This window comes from Pelobates fuscus, chromosome 4 (assembly GCF_036172605.1).
Source record: "Pelobates fuscus isolate aPelFus1 chromosome 4, aPelFus1.pri, whole genome shotgun sequence".
NCBI lineage: Eukaryota > Metazoa > Chordata > Amphibia > Anura > Pelobatidae > Pelobates > Pelobates fuscus.
Window position 1 is genome coordinate 370989127 of NC_086320.1, and position 26649 is coordinate 371015775.

At 41.2% G+C, this 26649-nt stretch overlaps 1 protein-coding gene across 2 annotated transcripts; it reads right to left on the reverse strand.

The window, feature by feature from the left end:
- Window positions 1–739: 739 nt before the first annotated feature.
- On the reverse strand, window positions 740–26646 carry GORASP1 (golgi reassembly stacking protein 1). Of its 2 annotated transcripts, none has more exons than XM_063452716.1 (9): window positions 26460–26646; window positions 16178–16258; window positions 9567–9770; window positions 8014–8100; window positions 7306–7436; window positions 5382–5526; window positions 4416–4560; window positions 3147–3299; window positions 740–2042 (listed from the first exon to the last, which is right to left on the reverse strand). In XM_063452716.1, the coding sequence occupies exons 1-9, from the start codon at window positions 26520–26522 to the stop codon at window positions 1804–1806; spliced, it is 1248 nt and encodes a 415-aa protein (XP_063308786.1). In that variant the 5' UTR covers window positions 26523–26646; the 3' UTR covers window positions 740–1803. The 2 variants fall into 2 exon arrangements, with proteins under 2 accessions (XP_063308786.1, XP_063308787.1); XM_063452717.1 differs by lacking the exon at window positions 26460–26646 and adding an exon at window positions 22888–23264.
- Between the last annotated feature and the right edge of the window lie 3 nt (window positions 26647–26649).

A 26649-nucleotide genomic window follows, 5' to 3' on the forward strand; every position in this document is an offset into this window, starting at 1 on the left:
GTTGTATTCACTGGTGGTTTGGATATGGGTCTGCTTAGTGACATACTTACACCCCGAATGCTTTCACCCCATAAATTATATATGCAGCTGCCCCTGTAGCATGCTGGGATTCAGTGCAAGCAATGCAGGATAGCATAGCTGGGTTTTAGATCTGTGCTGAAGGCATAGAAATGAGGTACTTTAAAGTGACATTATTTTTGCACCTATACAGTTGCCTGCAATTTGTCAATCCCAATCTGTAGATCAAATGTGATGGTCTTTACATGGCCAACTGTGAATTCAAACCATCCCCTAAAATAGATTTTAGTCAATAGAACATAAAAACGGTTATGCTTTGTTAAAACACGTTTGTATTTAAACTACCCAACCCCTGTGCTAAGAACATATTTCCCAGAATGCATGTAAACTTGTGACAGCCTGCCTAAATCTTGTCCTAACTAACACTACAGGAAAAAGGAAGCTTGCTTTGCATAAATACCCAGAATAGAATGACTTTCACATTTCTTACAAAGTATCAGTCACTGCATCCGACGAGGTCACCAAAACACCCTGTTCTTTACTTTAAATCACTAAAATATATTCTTTAAGGCCATATTTGGTACAAGCTACAGTTTGTATATTAGTGCACCGCGATGATCACCTTTCATCTCTCAAACTAGCGCCAACGTTCCCTGAATAAAACCTCACATTTATTTTATCCTAAATATCCTTGCTCTCAATAATCATACCCAAAATGGGGTGCTTGATTAAGGATTTCAGAAACTGAAAAACCTGCACACAAACCACTTCCTTGTTGGTGCTAAACAAAAAGCATACCTGAAGTTATCATACTCTTTAAATTATTTATTTTTGGGCAATCTGTCTGTCTTCCTCCACTAAACAGGAATCACTAGGAGAGATCTCTGGGTAAACAATATACCAATGTTCCTAGGCATGAAGCCTGGACTAGGGCAAATGTACAGCCATGCTGTAACCAGAGAGACCTATTTTGAACCCAAAGTGAGATATATAGATATATTATTATTATTATTATTTCTTTTAAGACAAGGCACATCTGTAGAGCTTTACACTGACCTAGATAACACGGCCTGGGGTCTGACGGATCATTGAGGGTTATGTACAACGTGCAAATCAGGGGAAAGTTCTACAACGGAAGCAGTCACCATGGAAACTAAAGTTCCAGCTAGTTGCTTCATTTAATACCCAAGCTTTCACGAGTTTCTATGCATGTCCTGGGGTCTAGATGTTACAATTACCCAACTTAATGGCACTAATTCTATTGACCTTGGAAAGATGGAAGGTCGATTTTAATGAAGTCTGTGACAAATGAGATTTGGCAGATGGAGCACTTTCCACTGAGCTATCTCACAGGCCTACTGTTTTGGCAAACTTTAGCCTAGAATTACTGGTAATTGGTATCCCTGTCCTCCCATTATATAAAACATCATGTACTTCAATTCAGGTAGATACAGTGGCTGCAGGGGGCTTCCTCCCCCAAGGGACGCAGTAATGCTGGATAACTGGCACTGCATGCAGAATTTGTGGTACATTTCCAACCACTACATGCATTCAAACCACATCTGGGAATCTCTAGTGTTCCCACTAACCATCTAAAATGATGCAAACGCCTGGAAAATGAACACACAGGTCTCAGGAATTAAAAACGTGTCCTTTGCATTAAAAAAAAGCTACATTTGCTTTTCTTTAAAAAAAAACTACACAATTTTGCTCTCCGAGGGACAAGCTGTCACTTGTTTTGATGCCTCTCCCTTCTGCCATAGCACTAGGTTACAAAATCTTGCTCTATTCCTGCTTGACGTCTTCTTCAGATATGCCGAAGTTGTCTGGGATTTTGAATTCATCTTCTGTCGACACATTCATGGCGTCCACTTCAGGCAGATGCTCAACTCCCAACTCCACCTCTGGTTCTTGGCTCCCAGGATCCACCCGAGGATCTGGCGAATCTAAAGTAATCAGGTGGTCGAAAGCCGACTGAGACGCCAAGCCATCCAGAGAGGACTTCTCTGAAATGTTCACTTGATCTAATAAAATGTAATTAGAAAAATAAAATAAATAAATGACTAAATTAGAAAACACAGCAGATTACATAAAACAAAGCATGCACTAACACACTGATCAACCACATTAAAACCACTGAGAGGTGGAGTGGATAACATTTAGTATATCATTACAATGGCGCCTGTCAAGGGGTGGGACATATAAAGGCAGCAAGTGAACAGTTAGTGGACCAGTTAAAAGACCTGAGTGAGTTTGACAAGTCTTTTGGGGTGTTCCTAGTATGCAGTCGTTGGTACCCACCAAAAGTGGTGCAAGGAAGGACAACTGGTGAACTAGCTACAGGGTAATGGGCACTGAAGGCTTATTGAGGCACGTGTAGAGCGAAGCCTAGCGTATCTGGTCAAACCACACAGAAGATCTATTGTAGCTCAAACTGCTGGCCATGATAAAAGGTGTCAGAATACACAGTACATCGCGCGCTTGCTGCGTATGGGGCTAAATAGTTGCAAACCGGTCAGAGTGCCCAAATGACCGCTGTCCACCGCTGAAAGCGCGCTCAATGGGGACGTTAGCATCAGAACTAGACAATGGAACAATGGAAGAAGGTTGCCAGATCTGATGAATCATGTTTTCTTTTAGATCACATGGATGTGCCTGTGCGTCATTAACATGGGGAAGATTGAGCATTAGTGGGATGTGCTGGAACAATAAATCCGACCCATGGAGGCCCCACCTCATAACTTGCAGGACTTATTGAGGATCTACTGCTAATGTCTTGGTGCCAGATACCACAGGACACGTTCAGGTGTCTTGTGGAGTCCATGCCTGGACGCATCAGAGCTGTTTTGGCAGCACGAGGGGGATCTACAATATATTAGGCAGTTGGTTTTAATGTTGTGGCTGATCAGTGCATATAGTAAACGTGGTCTCATATTTATTCCTGAAAATGTCTATCTTTAATATGTCATTATATACTATAAGGGATTTCCTGCTGCAAATAAATTCAGTGCTTATCTGTAGTCTGAAATTAGAAGAAATTGCTGACTGCATCTATAAATCCCATAACCCCCTGCAGTTTTTTTCCCCACAATTCCCCCCTCTCTATATTATTATTTTAGTAATAATACCTATATAAGCACTCAGATCATCAGCATGCAGAAGCTGGTCTGTTGTAGGAGAAACATTCTTTATTAAATCGACTGAATCAGATGACGTTATATCGATCAATTTAGATATGTCAGGAATTTCAGGCATAGGAAGTCCAGATGTATCCAGAAAACCTTAACAGAAATATGCAATGTTACCATAAATCCATCATAATAAACAGAGAACCGGTTTACTGTATTGTAATAACAAACCAACAATCATTCGTAAAGCGAACATTTAAGAAACAACAAACAGATATGCGCTAATAGTCAAATTCAGAGTGTTGAAAGATTCAAATGATTTAAAAGAAAACCATTAAAATACTCCTTATCTGAAGTTCCTAAACTACCTCCTAGCACAGCAACAGGGAGCAGGAGAACGACTTCTGGGAGGGTTCTCACTCTCTCCCTGTCATTTAATCCTTAGCTTGGACTCTCTGCACCAATGACGTCCAGGTCTAATGCTGAAGACTGATTGGCAGTCAGTGGAGGGACCAAAACTTTAAAAGGGCATTAAATTGAAATCTATCAATTTGATCCCATTTCTGCTGGCACAATTTAGAGATGAAATGTAATGTTCTTTAATTGAAGCCCAAATTGTGTGCACCATCAGTGTTCATTAATGGACTGGAATGTTCACTATTTAACAGCTACGGATTAAAGTCCTTGGTAAGCTAGATCAGTTCTGAGCACGACAGAATAACACAATACTTCCTCTGTTTAGCACATTTTGGGGGTGATGTCTGAATTGTGTTAGCACCAGTCTAGATATTAGACAGTCTAGGGGCATGCGCAGCAATACAGCCTCTTAAAATGTATGCGGATACTGATCCAGAAAAATCCATTCTGTGATCAGAACAAATCCAGATGAAGGGAATATACTGGAATAACCTTGACACTGACATTTTATTAAGTAATGTCATTTCTATAGAAGTGATAGATACCCTGTGGGGCCCCTGAAAGCTTCCTAACACGACTTTTACAATGAAGGATGAAAATAGGAGAAGGAATCCCTTTAAACACAGGTTCTGACTATAGAAAAATGAATTCATAATTCACAGCGTGTCTGCCTTATTCATGAAAATGGGAATGTCCTAATGAGAAATGAGTAAAGTCACAGAAACATGTTCTGCGGAGGCAAAATAATGCATAATTTATAACAGCTTACTCTAAAATCCAAACATTTTTCAGGAACATGAAATTCAACAATGATGCAGGTTATTGTAAATAAGCAGATTCCATATTGCATACCTGGATGCATTACGCGCTGCACTGGTGGCGGAAGGACCATAGAGTTCTCTGTGGGACTGCCACCAATTTCCTGCACTGGGTGGATCGCTGACAAGAGCGCGTCTTCGGCAGTGTCTGTCTGCGATTCTGCTGCCATAAGAGGAGCCTAATGGAGCAAGGTGGTAAAACTCACTACACTGTATTAAATAATGTAAAACATTCACAATGACACGGAAAATTATTAACGATGCAATATGTTTTTTCCCCCCCAATATTAACTGTTGACATAAATATGAAGGTAAATTGGCTCCCTCGGTATAACACACAGCATGTCTCTGTGAGCAGCTAATAAGCTTTTCTCCACTTTAAAAAGTTTGCGTGGCGGCCTGTGGTCTTGTAATTTTAACCTTGTAATGTAAAACATTGCTGTTATTTTATTTGTTTTTTTGATTTTTAGAAAGTGCAATTTTTACACTGCAGGGTTAAATAAAAAACCTAGTGTCAGCCACTAGAGACACTTCGACTGCACTGACTGAGTAAAACTTGGTCACAGGATGGAGCAGATATAGGAAAGCATTGAATTCAATACTTGCTTTACACACATGCGCATCATGTCCCCAATAGTCCTCTCTGACAATTGCCAGAGGAGGCCACACCCCCTCAGTCGTGTCGCAAGAGGCAGACACGTGAGCAGCACCGAGGGAGTCTCGGTGCTAAAAAAAAAAAAAAATGGCAGCAAACATTTTTGTTTACATATATATTTTTTGTGTAAATGGGGAGTGGGGCTGGATATAACGAGGGACAGGTATGTATTCCTAATACAATAGTGTTCCTTTAAAGCAGTAAGGCTAAGGAATGCGTAACTTTGACACGAGAAGTGCATTATTTAACTCTTTGGGTGCCAGAAGTCATACTTTAAGTGAGAGCAATTCATTTCGGAGGAAATCAGCTGCGTACAGAGAGACTGCGCAGATTAACACATCATACCTCGTTGTAACCATTCGTGGGAGGCAGTGCTGGCTCTTCCTTGGGTAGCGGAGGAGATGGTGGTGTTATCTCACTAGTTTTCGGAGGCGTCGCAGGCTGCAAGGGAATCCTGTGCAAGTAACCATATCCAATTCCGCAGCCCAAACTTCCAAACACAGAAACAAAATTAATTCAACCCAACCAACACTACATCCCGACAATCATGTCTTAAGTAAATAAAACGGTTTGGTTGCAGATATAGTGGGACACACAAGGTCCATGAAATTCACCATTAACATTAAAAACTTATGTTGGGGGAAAGAAAACTAAAAAAAATAAGTAAAAATAGAATTTACTGCTACATTTGATATAAATTAGTGATGAAACGGTCACTTAAAAGATTCAAAATGCCCCATATTGTCTTCCTATCAAATGGTAGGTCATGCTGGCTGAAAGTTAAGTTTGGGGATTCTATCTTGTTTCAAAAGGAAACAGCAAGTCTGAACATTGAAATTGGCATGTTTGTAATTTGCCTTCTCAGAATTCTGGTTGTAGGCCTACATAGAGGATTGCTGGATCCAGGAAGCACTAGAATACAGATCTGTATTTTCTTATTTTTTTTCGTGGGAGTCTGCGAAATTACACATTGGATATAGTGGTTTTAGAAGCATCGGATGTAGTGGTTTTAGAAGCATCGGATGTAGTGGTTTTAGAAGCATCGGATGTAGTGGTTTTAGAAGCATTGGATGTAGTTGGTTTTAGAAGCATTGGATATAGTGGTTTTAGAAGCATTGGATATAGTGGTTTTAGAAGCATTGGATGTAGTGATTTTAGAAGCATTGGATATAGTGGTTTTAGAAGCATTGGATGTAGTGATTTTAGAAGCATTGGATGTAGTGATTTTAGAAGCATTGGATATAGTGGTTTTAGAAGCATTGGATATAGTGATTTTAGAAGCATTGGATGTAGTGGTTTTAGAAGCATTGGATATAGTGGTTTTAGAAGTATTGTATATAGTGGTTTTAGAAGCATTGGATATAGTGGTTTTAGAAGCATTGTAGATAGTGGTTTTAGAAGCATTGTATATAGTGGTTTTAGAAGCATTGTATATAGTGGTTTTAGAAGCATTGTAGATAGTGGTTTTAGAAGCATTGTAGATAGTGGTTTTAGAAGCATTGGATATAGTGGTTTTAGAAGCATTGGATATAGTGATTTTAGAAGCATTGGATATAGTGGTTTTAGAAGCATTGGATATAGTGGTCTTAGAAGCATTGGATATAGTGGTTTTAGAAGCATTGGATGTAGTGATTTTAGAAGCATTGGATATAGTGGTTTTAGAAGCATTGGATGTAGTGATTTTAGAAGCATCGGATGTAGTGGTTTTAGAAGTATTGGATATAGTGGTTTTAGAAGCATTGGATGTAGTGATTTGAGTAGTGGTTTTGGATTCTGTTTACGCTATTAAAATAATATTTTGAGCAGGTGTAGCATTAAAACCTTAACAAATAATGGAATGTAACTTCCCAAAATAAACGGACACCCTAGACATGCGTGATAAAGTCACAATCAGATTTAATAAATCTATACTGAAGCATTTTCTTTAGCGGCACTAAATGTGGGGAATTATTATAACATTTTTAAAAAAAAGTTTTATATTTATGTTTAATGCTGCATCATGTATGGTATCAGAACAAGTAAACGGTCCCTTACAACAACAACGTAAACAAGAATGGGTGTACTTAAAGAGAAAGTGTTCAATAGAATAAACACAAAGTAAAAGTGCAATAAAGACTTGATCTCAAATGCACCAAATCTCAGAAGAGTCTCAGAAACGAAGGATGTTCGTTTGCGTAATCCACAGTAAATCATCTTGTGTGTGAGGACTTCGTAACTTCCACAGTAGCCAATGTTTGCTTGATTATAAGGGTAACAAAGTATTCCATACCTTCCTTCCCCTCCCCACGCACCATTGGGAGTGACAAACACCTCTCGGCAGGAATCGGTCACCGTATTGTAAACAAGGAGCTTCAGAGGTTTACCTTCATGGGACTCAATTAACGCGTAGAAATCCTCAGACTGCAGAAAGAAATGTCAGGTCACAAGAACACATATTACGGAACATTTGTAAAAACATTAAAACTTTGATATGAAGTGAACCAAGTTAAAGGGCAAGTATACCGAGGGGGAATGCCATGCGCAGGGGGATTGTTCTCTAACTTATGGGAAATCAACAGACAAAATGCTAAATGTATACAGAAAATGGAGTTGGGAAAACGTTGGAAGGGACAGGTTGTTCCAAAGGGGCTATTTTGGCCTAAGGTTTACAAAACAATGTGAATTTGGTGAATAAATAAATTCCATTCTAGATCAGTATGGTGGATACTCATAATATAAAATGCACACAATGTAATGCAGAGTTTATATCATAAGGTCAACGGCTAATCGTGTAATAATGGTTAATTCTCAATAGAATTGGCCAGGTACCTCTGGTCAAAGTCCATAAATACAGACCACTCCATTATAGTAGTACTGCCTAAATCCAGAATGGACCCCCCAGAGACAACGGTAATTTACTGCCAACTTAAAGAAAGAGCACGGACTCAGAATAGCCATCCTAGAACACTATATGCTGCACAGAAACTGATGTAAGCACCTCTTGTAGTATCTGATCTGATCCTACGATGTAATCTGTGTGTGCCTGAAGACCAGCCAGGGCAGCCGGAGATGTTGGTTCCACATCCTGCAAAAACAAACAGAAAGAGTGACGAATATCCCATAATTCTACAAATAAAATACAATCCAAGAAGAGGATTACTGGCCACATGTATTATTACTCTATAGTGATCACACACTTAGAAAATAAATGTATTTTATACAAAGAGAAAAAGAACCCTTAATACGAGTTTAATATATCAAGTCCTCTGCTACTAGTCCGGTACTAAAAGATACATGCCACTACAAGTCTTGAGAATCCATGGAATACTCACTGGGGTGAATTTCGATTTGTCAGGACTACATTTATTAGCCAATGGCAAGTGGAAATATTGAGACACGAACATGACTCAGAGCATTTCACCATCTAATGCTTAGAAAGAACACTTGCCCGCCCAGGACAGGCTGTAGTCCCGGACAGCCCGCCCAGGACAGGCTGTAGTCCCGGACAGCCCGCCCAGGACAGGCTGTAGTCCCGGACAGCCCGCCCAGGACAGGCTGTAGTCCCGGACAGCCCGCCCAGGACAGGCTGTAGTCCCGGACAGCCCGCCCAGGACAGGCTGTAGTCCCGGACAGCCCGCCCAGGACAGGCTGTAGTCCCGGACAGCCCGCCCAGGACAGGCTGTAGTCCCGGACAGCCCGCCCAGGACAGGCTGTAGTCCCGGACAGCCCGCCCAGGACAGGCTGTAGTCCCGGACAGCCCGCCCAGGACATGCTGTAGTCCCAGACAGCCCACCCAGGACACGCTGTAGTTCCGGACAGCCCACCCAGGACACGCTGTAGTTCCAGACAGCCCACCCAGGACACGCTGTAGTTCCAGACAGCCCACCCAGGACACGCTGTAGTTCCGGACAGCCCACCCAGGACACGCTGTAGTTCCGGACAGCCCACCCAGGACACGCTGTAGTTCCGGACAGCCCACCCAGGACACGCTGTAGTTCCGGACAGCCCACCCAGGACACGCTGTAGTTCCGGACAGCCCACCCAGGACACGCTGTAGTTCCGGACAGCCCACCCAGGACACGCTGTAGTTCCGGACAGCCCACTCTAGAGACGCTGTTTTCCCGAACAATTGTAAGACTACCATGGACACTGTCCCTTTTCCTTACCTATAGTATGCCTACATGTTACCGTTCATGGGGTATAACCAAGTTATCAATAGTGGCATGTGAATGGTTGTCTATGCTTCACTTCCACCTGCTCATAATGGGGTAATTGTAGACTTTAACTTTGGTTTTTTTGGCTGATGGCATCCATCAGGGCCACATAGTAAGTCTTAATATGGATTTAGGAACCTAGTGTCTGGCTTAGAATGAGGTGTCCAAGGTCCACATTAACTGGCGTGTCTCAATCCTGTTCAAGCCACATTTTAATTCATCAGCCCTCTGAGGTTGATGGGAGTGGTAATCTTACAGTAGATAGGATGCTTATAATAAGAATACAAGTAATAATCCTTGTTCGAAAACATGAAACATAGTGCTGTGTACAACTCACCAGTACGTGCCACACGTGTTCATTTGCGCCTTGGAAACTGCAGAACCGGACACTGGCCCCCAGGAGCCCCTGACCTCCCCACATATTACTAGGGGTGACTTCTAGCTCCCGTACTTTCATTGTTTTCGTGTTATAAACCTCCAGTTTCACGGGTTTCTCCACATTGGCTTTGAGGAGATCCTTAAACATGGTGTTTTCTTTATTCTGAAAAAGACAAACCAGATAACAATCAGTCTTGTCCACACAATCATTATTACAAAAAACAATCGCTGCGAGTTGGCAAAAACACCAGGGGCTTCAGCCAAAAGGGAAAACTGTACGAAAACGCCTTATGCCCAACCCGAAACTCAAATAAGATCTAGAATTCATATGATGACACCAGATCTTTGAACAAATTCAAACTGTATAAATCTATGTTTAGAATGTCCACACGTTCTGTATTAAAGCCCTATCACTAGACACATTAAAGATTTCGTAAAGACGGAATACTCATTCATTAGAATTCAAGCAGACGAAAGATATAAGACAAAGTAAGGACTGTACTAAATCATACGGTAAAGACAAAGGCTAAAACAGTTCACAAAATATTTTGTCAAGATGTGTTGGTTCTAAAGGGGAAAGGTTACACAAGTAGAACTTGTTTCCCCTGCACCCCAAACAGGGATGTCACTTTGAGGGGTCTTGCAAAGTATGCAATACAGGTGACAAAGCCACTTTAACCCCAAACTTGAAGCAATAAACCTGTATCCATGGTGCTAAAACCCTGTATCTGCAGCAATATCCTCACAGTTTATTTTTGCAAAGAACCCCGATGGTGATATCATGGTTTCATGCAGTGTTTATGAGCATTTCATAAAGATTTATTTTTTGGGTGCGGGAGGAGTGTGTGACAACATTGTTTTCCTGCTGCTATAGCTCTCCTATAATGCCCACCTCCGTTACTTACCTGAGTCCAGATCCCATGTCCCTCAGGGTTGGCTTGGGCTCTGCTTTCGCTCCTCCGCCACCGAATTCAGCCCGTGGGAAGACCTATGACGCATGTGCACATATTGTGAGGATCTCCAACGTCAGTTGGGCGACCAAGTCGCTGACCAGGAGTCTCTCTAGCAGCCACTAGAGGTGGAGTTAACCCTCAAAAAGGTGATTATTGCAGTTTTTTTAAAACTTTAATAACCTTTAAAAGATTAAGGTGCCTGTGACAATGCACCCAGACCACTTCAATTAGCTTTAGTGGTGTGGGTGCCCATAGTGGTCCTTTAATGTTAAATATGGTACATTAAAGTAGCAGGGTCACAAATTATACCTAAAACGTGTTATTGCTCTCATTATTAAAGGGCAAAACAACTCATTATTCTCCGAGCAAACAATGAAAGATGCCAAAAATCAGACCTCTGCTTTTTTTTTTATTTTACACAACCTGGTGCCTGTCGGCCCCTCCAAAAATGCTCCTGTTACCACAACTATCTAAAAAGATAGGAGACAATTTCCCCACTGAGCTCAGCACATGGAAACCAAGAGAAATCAACAGGGCAATTAAATGTCATTTTTATTGTGTCACTCAACAGCAGGAAGACAAGGACAGAGGCATGCTGTTAAAGACCATGTCATAAATCATGTAAACATGTAACTTGATGGACCACAGAGCACCAAAATAACTACATCTGAATATTGTGGTTTTGGAGCAGAGGCATTTCTCAGAAACAGGGACAATAACCAAGTGTACATTTGTCAGATAGCACACATCCGGTAGCAGTCACACTGACAGCCACTACCGGCGCTTCCTCCTCAAAACCTTGAAAAATTGAATCTCTTTACCTTCGGCAACATCACATTAAACATACTGACGTCAAACGATGCTAATGGAATCAATACGTCTCCACGAGAAGCTCTGGAGTGGATCAAGATTATCAAGTATGATGATCTTGCAGAAGGAGAGACGAGTGTCCTGGCACGGACCTCAAGACAGGAAATTCTATTCCATGTTCTGTTTGCGGAGATCTGACCAATTTGTGTGTGCCGTGTGAAAAGGAAAACACAAAACAAAATCCAGTGACCAGAATGAGCAGGGCAGTGATGTAGCCACTGTGGCTCTGACATTGTAAGGAGCCTCCTTATCGATGTCAATGTTATTGAATGTGTGGCTGCAGTATGCACTCCCTGCTCACACAAAGACCTCTCGCCCAGAAGGAGTCAGAGCGTATACAGTGCCATGAAAGGTCCCTTCCTTAATTCCTCCAAGTTTACAAATTTCTCACACTGAATGGTTTCAGATATGAACACTATTCAATGAAACAAAAATACAGAGGGAATCAGGAAGGAGAAATTCTTCATGGCACTGATGCCTGGGGTGCCAAGGGCTGTCTAGAACGGTACTAAAACCCTGAGGTGTGTTAAAAAACAAAATGTTTACCCCATGCAGGGGTGTTCACCAGCCATGAACTGCACAGACAGCAGTTTAAGGTACAATCTTGTCCTGTTTCTCTCCTACAGTTCTAGGGCCAATTCTACACTGCTCTTCTGCATTTCAAAAGTAACAGGTTACACATTCCATCAGCGCTTAAAAAGTGACTTGTTCAAATGATTGCAAGCAAACAAGAGTAATTGGAAGTGCCTTAAATTGCCAGCTGGCAGATTCTCTGCAGAGCGGCCTCGAAAGACTTGGCATGAGCGGAACTATGTGTGCCCGGCCAATTAATCTCTACAGGATTATGGGGATTTAAACACGCGCCTGTTAGAGGAAACATGGGACTGGAATCCACAATCACTAACAGGGAAAGCCACCCATTTTTATACACACTCACACTATATGTATGATTTGCACATGCTGTCTCCACAAGTCAAAATGCCAAGGTACCAGCTCTGGCCTCCTCCATGCACATCCCTAGGGAAGAGGGCAGTCATTGGACGTCTTGTGGTATATCACTTCTGCCTTTTTTACATTTATGGCAGTTACAAAAACAGGTAATACTTCAGTCCTGTACTTGGAATTTTTCCCATTCATTCTTGAAAGAAAGTCCAAGAACAGGACTGAAACACCGACTATTTTTGTAACTGCCTTAATGTGAAAATAGGCAGCAATTATACATCTTAAACAAAGAGAAAAAAGAGTTACCTGGGCACTAGCCCAAATCCCTATGCATATTTCAATAGGTGGTAGGTTATTTAGTAACTCCAATGGCCATTAGATGTAAGCGCAACTGCCACGTCAAGGGGGCTGATGTGTGCTATGGTCGTTGCTGCAGCCCAAGAGTAGTGGGAGTTTGAGGGCAGGACTTGTTTTTGTGTATTTGTATTCACTTTTTGTATCACACAGCTATGTTACAATGCTGCCGTCCATCCCATGTGTTCCCTATTAAGGGTTAATACGTTTGAAGGGGTTTAGAAAAAATACCCCTTTCTGTCTCATTAGGGATTTCTTTGCCTGAAGCTCAAGGAAGCAAGGTGAATGGTTAGTGTAGGACCCACCTAAGATTTGCCTTGACGAGGCAGGTGCACTTACATCTAATGGCCATTGGAGTTACTAAATAACCTTTATTTATTGAAATAGGCATGGGGATTTGGGCTAGTGCTCAGGGAACTTTTTTTCTTTGCTTGTTTTGTATGAATTGGGGTTGATGTGTGCTATGGTCATTGCTGCCGCCCAGGAGTAGTGGGAGTTTGAGTGCAGAACTTATTTTGTGTAATTATACATCCAGTAAGTGCACTCTTTCTTGTGGAGACACACAGACACACACACCGTGGGAAAGTTCAAAACAGCATGTATTTAAATAAATCTCAGAGTTACATAATGAAAAGTCAAGTACATTAAATATTTGTTACATGATGCAATTATGGATAAAGGAGTCATGATTCTATTCATATTAAATGGACTTCGTGTGTGATTATATGTAATAAGCGAGTGCGCTGGATTCTGTATTTTGTATATTTTGGCCCCAGCAGCACCCTATAATGTATGCATGTTCTGGTGAGAGCAGCCCTCTTGGTTTCATTTATATATTTGGGAGGCCAACCCCTTGGTTTTGCACCCCTCCCTGTCACAGGTGCCTCATTCCAGGACCCTATTTAGCCTTGACCTGCAGAGAGTCCCAATAAGGAAGTATTTCCCAAGTAAGTGGATTAATCTCATAAGAGCAAGCATTAGGCTGCTAGGATAGGACCTGCCAAGAATGGGCTACATTGAGCTTATGCAATATATGATCATATAATGTAACTAAACCCCCATTATTTTGAAATAAAACTATTACAATCTCTAAGATTTGAAATCATTATTAAGTGAATAAGCGAGTGCGCTGGATTCTGTATTTTGCATATTTTGGTCCCAGCAGCACCCTGTAATGTATGCATGTTCAGGTGAGTGCAGCCCTCTTGGTTTCATTTATATATAAATGTCTGTCAGGATGGGGGTCAAGGGCAGAGTGTCCCTCAGCTCTGACCGCACACCAGTAGTAAACAGAACAGCAACCCAAACACCCTTCATAATGAAAGAGGTACAAAATCTAATGTAAACGTGAGATTATTTGCATCTAAGCTATTTTAGACTTCTGCACATCAGTAGTCAGCTCAGTAAATAACCCCTCATTGGGACATCTCACGTAACACAAAGCCAAGCTTGACACGCCACCAGCTCTTCACATTCCTATCGAGAGCAATCAAGTGTGACATGTCAAAACACTGCTCTATAAAACGGAGCGCATTAACGTTTAACCCACCGAAAAAAAAATATCTTGGGTAATAAAGGGCCAATTAGATTTTTACACGTAGCTGCACATTAAAATACATGAAAGGTATAAAACCAAATTCATTAGCTCAGAAATTGTGGGGAAATAATAAGGAAATTGGAAATGTCGTGATGAAATTTTTTTCTAATTCAGCGACTTTACCCTGAAGTGTCCCTTTCCAATTAAGTAAAAAGTCAAAGTTCTACAGCCAGAGCTGCACCTGAACGCAGCTCATATCCTAAAAAGGAATAAAAGTGAATCTTAGTGGATCAGCGTGAACAGGCATTCTGTACTTTCCAATATCACAAGTGCCTGGTCAGATAAAAGCATTCAGATTGATTTCTCTTTGATATTAAACACCTGAATAATGGGATGGTCGCAAAGGCTATATCACAGATGGTCCTTCTAGAGAAAATAGATTAGTAGTTCCAATGTCCTGAGATCATTTATCAATTAAAGTCATTTAAAGTCAAGGCTCTGATCAAACGAGAGGCAGAGACTGTCTGTTCATATGAAGCAGGTGACATTGGATCTTCAATAATATGACACATACAGTTGTAATCAAAATTCTCCAGTCTCAATTATTTAGCCCCTTCGTGGCAAGCACCTTTAGTACTTAGGATAAAACAATTTTGCTGTTATGACCTGCTGCAAATGAGATGCTTGGCCAGACAACAGCTTCTGGCAACGTTCCTGAGGAATCTTAGCCTCATATTCATGGGTTTGCGTGCTGTAACCGCCTTCTTCAAATCCCACCAGAGATTTTCTGTGGGTTTTAAGCCAGGTGACTGTGACGGCCACTGTAGAATTTTCCAGGACTTCGTCTGCAACCAAGCCTTGGTGGAAATGGAGGTATGCTTGGGATGTTGTTAGAAGGTCCAATGACGCCAGGCTTCAGCTTCCTCACAGACGGCATGACGTTTTCTCCTAGGATTTCCTGAATCAATTAATCTATCTTGCCTTCCACATGCTGCAGATTCTCTTTTAAGCATTTGCTTCACTATTCTTCTGCTAGACATACTGCTCATCCATTGAGCCAAAAAGTTCCAGTTTTTTTTCATTGCTCCACAGAACAGAATACCAAAACTTCTGTGGCTCATTAATATGATTTTGAGCATATTGGAGCCGACTTTCTTGTGCTTTTGAGTCAGTTGTGGTGTACGTCTTGTAGTTTGGACCTTACTGTGCTCACTGAAACCTCAGTGCTTGTTGCCATCAGGTCTTGCTGCAGGTCTTTCGCAGTCACTCAAAGGTTTTTCCACAATCTGCCTTCTCAGAAATCGGGTTGCATCCAATGATGGCTTCCTTATTCTGTCCTGGCCAGTTAGTGTAACCACTGTTCCTTCAACTTTGAACTTGCAAACTATGCTTCCAATGGAGTTTCTATGAGCATTCAGTGCCTTTACTATTTTTTTTTGTATTCTGTCCCTTGTTTGTGAAGGGCAATGAACTCTTCTCTTAACATTGTGGATCATTCTTTTGACTTAGCCATATTTCTAACAAGCAGTCAAGCGTGACACTCAACAAACCCCTAGGCAGTTCAGGTATTTCAACTGTTCCAGCTCAAGAACACCTGGTTCAACTAATGATGCCCTTGATTAGTTGCATCAGGTGTGCTTGAGACAACACCTGTTTTGCACATTGGTGCTTTTGTGAGGGTTTCTATTCAGGTGGTTGAATAATTTTGAGATGGGAGAGGTCATTATTAGTTGAAATTTCAGTTGAATTAGGGGAATTGATTTTGTTTGATTTGTTCATTGCAAGCTGCCGAATGTCTGCAAATGTTGACAATAAACCTGATTCTCAATAGGGGTTGAATAATTTTGATCACAACTGTCAAATACATTTACAATCAAATGTACAGTTATACCCTTACTTACAAACAATACTTACCAGCCTGGTGTGTCCAATGGCAATAATAAAATCAAAGAAAGGCTCCAAGCCTGCTTTCTGTGCGGGGGAGTTCTCCTGCACCTGAAAATGACAGAAAATAGAAAGTTTATAAGGATTGTTTTACAACATTTTAAAATTTGTGAATGCACCATGACTCTTGTTTAATAAAACAATACCACATATGACTTCACTGGATTCAGTGGAACATTACAAAAGGGTCACCCGCTACGTGAGAGCAGGGTATCCGTCTCCTTAACTCATAATGCCATTTGCATGATAATTTCTGTCGCATGTAGCACAAAATAGCACCTGTAGCACCCATAACTTGACTTCGCCTTTTTGTGTGTGATGTTTGCTTTTAAAATTTATATTAAAAACATAGCACTTTACATCACAATTCAGTTGAGTTTTGGCACAGGCAGGGCACACAATGCAAATGAGGAGAAAAGAAACATTTAATTTCGCTGTCTGCTTTCTCCAGGCGGACTGACAGCTGCAAAGGGCAGACAATGACGACTGAGAGGATGCCAAAATAGAGGAGCAGAGTTGCAGGATAAAGAGGTGTTGAATTCTATATTTAATTTTATTTTTCGCAGCTCACAAATACATATCTGTTTAATGTATGGGGATTAGTAAAAATGTCCCCGTTGGCTCATACCACAGTGTTTTGATTTAAAGGAGTTAAAATAACAAGCAACCAAATGGCCATAAAAATAGCAAAAGAAAATATTTCGGGAGGTCTGGCATCTGTTATATCAAGCATTAGCAAACGTCCACGGATGGCACAGTCTGCTGACTCACAGCGGTCTAGCGTTCTATAAAATATTAATGTAAAAATGTAAATGACATGAGTTAAACACTGCCGTTAACACAGCCTTTATATCAGCGTGTCAGTGTTCCATCTGAAATGCACTGAGAATGATTTAATCTTTATTTTTTATTTTATTTTCTAATGCGTTACACATGCTCATATTGTGTACACATAGGGTATATTCTACCTTAAAATAGGCTTTACTGCTGTATGCAATCAAAGGAAAAGCCTGAATGTTAAACAGCTTGCAAGCATTAAGCTCCCTCGTTTTTGTTTCACAACCCCCTACAGGTAACTAAATTTACATGTTATCTTTAAAACATTGCTTCCAGGGTGAGAAGCCCATAAGTTACATGAGTCTGCCAAAAGAATATTATGCAGATAAATAAATAAAAATAGGCATCATAACAGGCCTGATTCAACAACTGTAAACATTTGAAATGATTTACTAAAGGGACACTATAGATCATGCCCCTGCAGTCTTACTGCTCAATTCTCTGCCATTTAGGAGTTAAATCACTTGTTTCTTTTTATGCAGCCCTAGCCACACCTCCCCTGGATGTGAAACAAATTGTATCATTTTCGATCAGATGTTAACTTGCTTTAGAAGGTTTTGTCTCCTGCTCTGTAAATTGAACTTTAACCACATACAGTAGGGGCTCCTGCAGGCTATTCACAGAACAGTAGATAAGAAATGATCATGTAAGCTTGCTTTTTTTTTTACCATGACAGTCTCAGGATCCATGGCTCCTAAACCCATCACAGTTTAAACCTAAGATATATAACATTTCTACAAAACACAATGCTCCACTCTAAACATTTTCTGAGTCTAAAAAAAAAACACACAAAAAAAAACCTTTGACAAATTTGTTGTCTTTTGTTTTTAAATCCTTTTATCTTAGAATGTATTGTCTTCAAAACCAATGTACTATAACAATACTTATAACAAAAAAAACAAAAAAAAAAAAACACAAAAAAAAAACAAAAAACACAACACACGATTATCCAAGGTGCAAGGTGAATTTATAAAAAGAGCTGGGATTATAAATTATTAACTGGCTGACTGAATTCCAGATTAAATAAATCCATTCCATCAGGATGCAGAGTACATACAGTAACAGCTGAGACTCAGGGAAAACTCCCATGGTGGAGGATGGGTCTGTAAAGAATTCTGTCTTTGTGACAAAGTTTCAAGGTTTGTGCACACAATAAAACACAGAATACAGTAAATGTAGATGATCCAAACTAAAACCTACTCTACAAAACGCTTAGAACCGGAATCTAAGCTATTGGTCAGTCTGCCAAACAAAACGCTTAATAACAGGCAACCAAAAGGCAGCTGTTACAGAACTACAACATCCATGATGCCATCCCGGGGAAAAACGCAAGCAAAGCATCATGGGACTTGTAGTTCTACAACATAAAAAGCAATTAATACAATGTGCTTACCGCCTAATATCTGTGACAACAAATGAATTCAACAATGCCCACCATGACGTCAAACACCAGCCAAGCACGGTTACTGAATACCGGAGTTAGGAGGGAATTCCTGCAAAGACCCCCCGAGAGCCTCCATTCAACAATAACTAGCAAATGTGACTTACTATTGTTATTCAACAGTAAATACATTTTATGTCACGTTACTAATTCTAAAATGGTTCAAGAATTCTAAAAGATATTTGAAACTGGCTCTGGAACACCTACAAATGGCCCTCTAGTTATGTATAAACTACAAGCCCCAAAACAGCCTTAAACGTTAACATATCCAGACTGGTAGTGCAAGAGACAGGTAAAGGGAATACAAATGTGTTTAACAAAGCCTTAAAGGACCACTATAGGCACCCAGACCACTTCAGCTCAATGAAGTGGTCTGGGTGCCAGGTCCATCTAGGATTAACCCTTTCTGCTGTAAACATAGCAGTTTCAGAGAAACTGCTATGTTTACTTTAGGGTTAATCCAGCCTCTAGTGGCTGTCTCATTGATTTTCACAGTGAGAAGACGCCAGCGTCCATAGGAAAGCATTGAGAATGCTTTCCTATGGACAGGCTGAATGCTGCACATGCGCATTCAGCCAATGACGGGGAAAGGAGGCGGAGAGTCCCCAGAAACCCTGAGAAAAGGTAAGTGTTTAACCCCTTCCTCACCCTAGAGCCCGGCAGGAGGGGGGTACCTAGAGACCCTATAGTGCCAGGAAAACGAGTATGTTTTCCTGGCACTATAGTGGTCCTTTAAAAACTGCTCTACCATCTCAATACCTATTAAAACATTAACAATGCTCACATTCTATTGCCTAAGTAGACACTGTAGGTACACTACAATTTGGTTATAGTGCCTGCAGCCCCCTGACACTCGGGGAGGGCCCCAAGTCACCCACAGCCCAGCCCCCACTGGAGTTAAGGCGAAGGCAGTGTGTACACATTGCCTTCTAGCCATACCAAATTATACATTAACTGGGTGCCTTGACAGGCAGAATGCAGTCAGCTGACACTCTCAGCCAATCACTGCTGCGCATTGCAGCTTAGGCCAGGCCGCACAGAGGGGGTGGGTTGCTGGGACTCTCGTTTAGCATTGACACATTAAAAATGTTTGGGTGACCCTGTTTTCTGTTAAGCATTGAGGGTCGTATTCACTCTTGCTTTACATAGGCTTTATTTTATTAAATCGTGATGGTATGTATCCTCCCCTTGACTGAACACAGAATTTGCAGCCCACTTTGCTTTTTGTACCCCTGGATATGTTCAATAATCTCAATAAATATTTTAAATAAATGATAATAAACAAAAATAATGCAATACTTCGTGGAAGGATGGCGCCAGGGGACACGAGGCACTTTAAACACTTCAGAGATTAAGAAGTTTGCTTGCTGTGTACCTTTAATTCAAGATTCAGTTTTAAGTCACATGCCTGGTTTAATTTGTGATCCATTGGCATCAGTGAATAATGCTGCTGGGTTACAGAAGCAATGCATTATATTTGTGCAAAAAGCCAAATGTCACAACTTTCTCTTGTTTCTTCCCAAACATGACTGGACAAGCAAGTCAATTCTACTAAGCTCTATCTGCAATGGCAGGTTTCTCCATGCATAAACACAGCTCTACCTTAATCAACTACGAACATCTGCAAAGACGTCACTCAAACACACTGGTGTAATGGTTTATATAGGAATAGAGCGCAATAGAGCGTCTTCAAAAAAGGTACAGATTTAAACTATACACTGAGATGCTGAAATTGTTAGCACATCACTTTTTTCACTTCCCCGTGACTCCATTTCCAAATCACAAGTCATTTCTATTACAACTCATAGTCATCAGGGGATCTCCTATCTCCAGAATTTACTGCAATCCTTCTTGGCAATTAGAAAATAAAAATGTACAAGCAATTATACTAATACAAAAAAGGAGAATTTAGCACAAGAAGACATCTTTCAATGGAGCGTACATACCCAATACAATATGTAAATAGTAAAGAATCATATTACTGTCTATATCAGTGATGGCTAACCTTGACACCATAAAATGTTTCTGGACTACATTTCCCATGATGCTCAGCTAGCTTTTAGAATCTAAAAGCTAGCTGAACATCATGGGAAATGTAGTCCAGAAACAATTTATGGTGTCAAGGTTAGCCATCACTGGTCTATATAGTACCAATACATACAACATAAATACAGGGTTTTTTTAATTTATTTTTTTGTGGTTTTTTAGAAATGTGGTGTTTATTTTCTTATTCTTAAAAAGGTACAAAAAAAAAATGTAAAGAACAGTTTTATCCAGTTAATGGACACAAATGGTGCACATTTCTGCATAAAAATAAAAGCACTTCCTATTTTTAAACCCCATTTAAATCCAGCATAGAAAATGTATTATGTCAACCAGGAATTCACGAACTTCATGCCAATATAGAGCCAATGTTTCTCACACTAAATATTGGATAAGAAAAAGAGGCCCCATTTGAGTGTCTGGTCTCCTATAGAGCAAGACTAACAGGTTTGAAGATTATCGGCATTTTTCCCACTGAGACACAATGACCGATGCTTGGTGATAGAGACAACTTAATTTGGCCTAGTTTGCTAAGCTTCTCCAAGAGCAGAAACAATCTTTAAAGACATAGTCCAGGCTGGAACTGACCTGTTTTTTTTTTTATTTTAGTTTATATATATATAATAAATTAAAATATTCCAATAAGATACATGAAAAAATAATAATAAAATACACGTTTAGAGTTCCTGCATTTGTTAAGTTTCCAGATCAGGAAGTGCTTTAGCCAATCAGAAAGCTTTCAGTGGAGACAGACCGCATTCCATTCAACACCTGAACCGGCAACAAATGATATCCCCAATCTCAATGAACTAACGGATTTCCCTTCTACAGAGGGAGCTTACATTTACTCAAAAATATAGTGCAAACAAGCCAAAAAAAGAAAAAACAAAACATTTTTTTCTTCAGTCAAACCTGTTCCAGGATAATGAGAGTTACAAAGAAAACATTAGAATGTGCCACACCTTGCACAGACTGATTTACCAAGGACCTGCACTAATTTGGCTGTCTGCAGGATCCACGCCAGCACTGGAAGGGGCCACACCTGTTTACAACAGGCCAGGCTCACAGTGACGTTCACAGAGCACATATTAAAGTGGGGAAAAAGGCTGTATGGAAAAATATTTTACAATACTGCACTGGAAAATGAGTAACTGGATGATCGGATCAAAAACCAACAACCACTCAAAGGATATAGCTGGCTAAATACAGGTGCTAAGAGCTGAAATGATATACCTGGCTCAATACAGGTCCAATTATTGTTACGTTTTTTGCCATTTATATAACTGACTAATTCCGCAGCTCTTTACAATATTATAAAAAGGGGGGAAATTTCTAATAAATAAGACCATTACAAAATGTAACTATATAATAGATTGATGAGGACCCTGCTCAAACGAGTCGAGGACTCCAACCCAATTCCATCTTGAAGCCTAGCAGTGACCCAAAACAGGTCCCGTCCCAACTATAGCTGTGAGGATATCCCTGCATTCCAGCAACTACTGAATAGGATATCCCTGGCTAAATATAGATGGTTCTGCCTTAATTTCTGGTTGGTCTACGGATTCTAAGGAGCACGGTAACATTTGTAAAATCTTTATTCACAGTCAGACCATGACAGCACTGACTCCTCCAAAAACCAGCTTGGGGTGTTTGTTTAATATTTAGTTATATTTCACAAGTGAAGAGTCAGAAACATCGGCGAGGTAAGTGACCCGGCCAAACGGTAAATCTCAGCAACTACACTGCTCATAATATTTAAAGGAACACCATTATCAAGATCTGCACACTCCCTCCTCCCCAATATGAAAAAAAAAACATATTTAATTTTTTAAAGCTGCTGCACTTGAGTTTGATTTTATCCTACGCACTGGTAGAAGAGACACTTGGGGAATATCTATGAAGAAGAACAGCAGAACAAGTCGACAGGTTATTGACAGGTGCGGAAACCAGAATATTTCGATTTGTATAAATTTCTAAACATTTGCAATAAATTCTGTTAATGCAATATATAGAGATATCTTTCCAGGCTTTAATTTGTACTAAACGTGTGTAACGCCATGGCAGGTACACACAGGCTGATTAAGTGTCGGGGGTTTGTAGATATACGAAAGGGGGTGATTTTTAATGCATTTGGGAATTTCTGGTAACTGGTGTGTTACAAGTTAAAAAAATTAAAATAAATCTACCAGACGAGTAATAAACAGGATGCTGCTGCTGTTTTATATGCCCAATGCAAGGTGAAAAAGTAGCCCTCTGGAATGTGCCCTTCAAGGCTATATATATCCAGTTTCAGGGTGCGAGATATATTTGATCGGACTGACACAGCATTGTCACGTGCTCAGATTTAAAGAATCTAAACCTGTAAGCGCAGACACTGTTTTCGTCATCCTCTTGATGAGCAAGTTTAGTACTGGAGGGGTCCAAGTTGGGGGCGTCTGTTTGGTCCCCATTGTGATTATAAACCCTTGTGGCAACAGTGCGATATTGCATGTATTATTGTTTAATGTAGGATGAGCAAGACAGCGGGCCAGGGATGTTAAAGAAGAGAACCAGCTAACTGAGCCAGGGGGAGAGACAGATATTTGGAGTCAGGGGATGGGGGGGTAGGCCAACAGGTTTAATAAGGACACAGGGGCCGAGGTCTGTAGTGAGAGAGACAGGCTGAATTTTTGTACATGGTAAATAGACCCCCTCTTACCCCGTGTACATGGCATTAGACCCTCGCTTACCCCGTGTACATGGTATATAGACCCCCTCTTGCCCCGTGTACATGGTATAGTAACCTCTCTTACCCCGTGTACGTGGTATATAGACCCCCTCTTACCCCGTGTACGTGGTATATAGACCCCCTCTTACCCCGTGTACGTGGTATATAGACCCCCTTTTACCCCGTGTACGTGGTATATAGACCCCCTCTTACCCCGTGTACGTGGTATATAGACCCCCTCTTACCCCGTGTACGTGGTATATAGACCCCCTCTTACCCCGTGTACGTGGTATATAGACCCCCTCTTACCCCGTGTACGTGGTATATAGACCCCCTCATACCCCGTGTACGTGGTATATAGACCCCCTCATACCCCGTGTACGTGGTATATGGACCCCCTCTTACCCCGTGTATGTGGTATATAGACCCCCTCTTACCCCGTGTACGTGGTATATAGACCCCCTCTTACCCCGTGTACGTGGTATATAGACCCCCTCTTACCCCGTGTACGTGGTATATAGACCCCCTCTTACCCCGTGTACGTGGTATATAGACCCCCTCTTACCCCGTGTACGTGGTATATAGACCCCCTCTTACCCCGTGTACGTGGTATATAGACCCCCTCTTACCCCGTGTACGTGGTATATAGACCCCCTCTTACCCCGTGTACGTGGTATATAGACCCCCTCTTACCCCGTGTACGTGGTATATTAACCCCTCTTACCCCGTGTACGTGGTATATTAACCCCTCTTACCCCGTGTACACGGTATATTAGGTATATTAACCCCTCTTACCCCGTGTATGTGGTATATTAGGTATATTAACCCCCCTTACCCCGTGTACGTGGTATATTAACCCCTTTACCCCGTGTACACGGTATATTAGGTATATTAACCCTCTTACCCCGTGTACGTGGTATATTAGGTATATTAACCCTCTTACCCCCTGTACGCGGTATATTAGGTATATTAACCCTCTTACCCCGTGTACGTGGTATATTAGGTATATTAGGTATATTAACCCCCTCTTACCCCGTGTACACGGTATATTAGGTATAGTAACCCCTCTTACCCCGTGTACACGGTATATTAGGTATAGTAACCCTCTTACCCCGTGTACGTGGTATATTAGGTATAGTAACCCTCTTACCCCGTGTACGTGGTATATTAGGTATATTAACCCCTCTTACCCCGTGTACGTGGTATATTAGGTATATTAACCCTCTTACCCTGTGTACATGGTATATGAGGTATATTAACCCTCTTACTCCGTGTACGCGGTATATTAGGTATATTAACCCTCTTACCCCGTGTACGTGGTATATTAGGTATATTAACCCCTCTTACCCCGTGTACGTGGTATATTAACCCTCTTACCCCGTGTACGTGGTATATTAGGTATAGTAACCCTCTTACCCCGTGTACGTGGTATATTAGGTATATTAACCCCTCTTACCCCGTGTACGTGGTATATTAGGTATATTAACCCTCTTACCCCGTGTACACAGTATATTAGGTATATTAACCCTCTTACTCAGTGTACGCGGTATATTAGGTATATTAACCCCTCTTACCCCGTGTACATGGTATATTAGGTATATTAACCCCTCTTACCCAGTGTACGTGGTATATTAGGTATATTAACCCCTCTTACCCCGTGTACACGGTATATTAGGTATATTAACCCTTTTACCCAGTGTACGCGGTATATTAACCCTCTTACCCCGTGTACACGGTATATTAGGTATATTAACCCTCTTACCCATGTACATGGTATATTAGGTATATTAACCCTCTTACCCCGTGTACACGGTATATTAGGTATATTAACCCTCTTACCCCATGTACACGGTATATTAGGTATATTAACCCCTCTTACCCCGTGTACGTGGTATTTTAGGTATATTAACCCTCTTACCCCGTGTACATGGTATATTAGGTATATTAACCCCTCTTACCCCGTGTACACGGTATATTAGGTATATTAACCCTCTTACCCCGTGTACACGGTATATTAGGTATATTAACCCTTTTACCCCGTGTACGCGGTATATTAACCCTCTTACCCTGTGTACATGGTATATTAGGTATATTAACCCTCTTACCCCGTGTACACGGTATATTAGGTATATTAACCCCTCTTACCCCGTGTACACGATATATTAGGTATATTAACCCCTCTTACCCCGTGTACACGGTATATTAACCCCTCTTACCCCGTGTACACGGTATATTAGGTATAGTAACCCCTCTTTCCCCGTGTACGCGGTATATTAGGTATAGTAACCCCTCTTACCCCGTGTACGTGGTATATTAACCCCTCTTACCCCGTGTACGTGGTATATTAACCCCTCTTACCCCGTGTACACGGTATATTAGGTATAGTAACCCCTCTTTCCCCGTGTACGCGGTATATTAGGTATAGTAACCCCTCTTACCCCGTGTACACGGTATATTAAGTATATTAGGTATATTAACCCTCTTACCCCATGTACACGGTATATTAGGTATAGTAACCCCTCTTACCCCGTGCACACGGTATATTAGGTATAGTAACCCCTCTTACCCCGTGTACACGGTATATTAGGTATAGTAACCCCTCTTACCCCGTGCACACGGTATATTAGGTATAGTAACCCCTCTTACCCCGTGTACACGGTATATTAGGTATAGTAACCCCTCTTACCCCGTGTACACGGTATATTAAGTATATTAGGTATATTAACCCTCTTACCCCGTGTACACGGTATATTAGGTATAGTAACCCCTCTTACCCCGTGTACACGGTATATTAGGTATAGTAACCCCTCTTACCCCGTGTACACGGTATATTAGGTATATTAACCCTCTTACCCCGTGTACACGGTATATTAGGTATATTAACCCTCTTACCCGTGTACATGGTATATTAGGTATATTAACCCTCTTACCCCGTGTACACGGTATATTAGGTATATTAACCCTCTTACCCGTGTACATGGTATATTAGGTATAGTAACCCCTCTTACCCCGTGTACACGGTATATTATGTATAGTAACCCCTCTTACCCCGGGTACACGGTATATTAGGTATAGTAACCCCTCTTACCCCGTGTACACGGTATATTAAGTATATTAGGTATATTAACCCTCTTACCCCATGTACACAGTATATTAGGTATATTAACCCCTCTTACCCCGTGTACACGGTATATTAAGTATATTAGGTATATTAACCCTCTTACCCCGTGTACGTGGTAGCCCTCGGTGCTGCCATCGGAGGTGTCGGAGCTCAGGGAGAGTCCCATGTCCGGGAGGGGTGACAGCAGCACTGCTCACACTGTACCAGGCGGCCAAGACTGCTCAATCCACCGCCGAGCGATCGGCATTCTTGGCCGCGCGTCCAATGCCCTGCCTGTGTAATCCATCACCGAG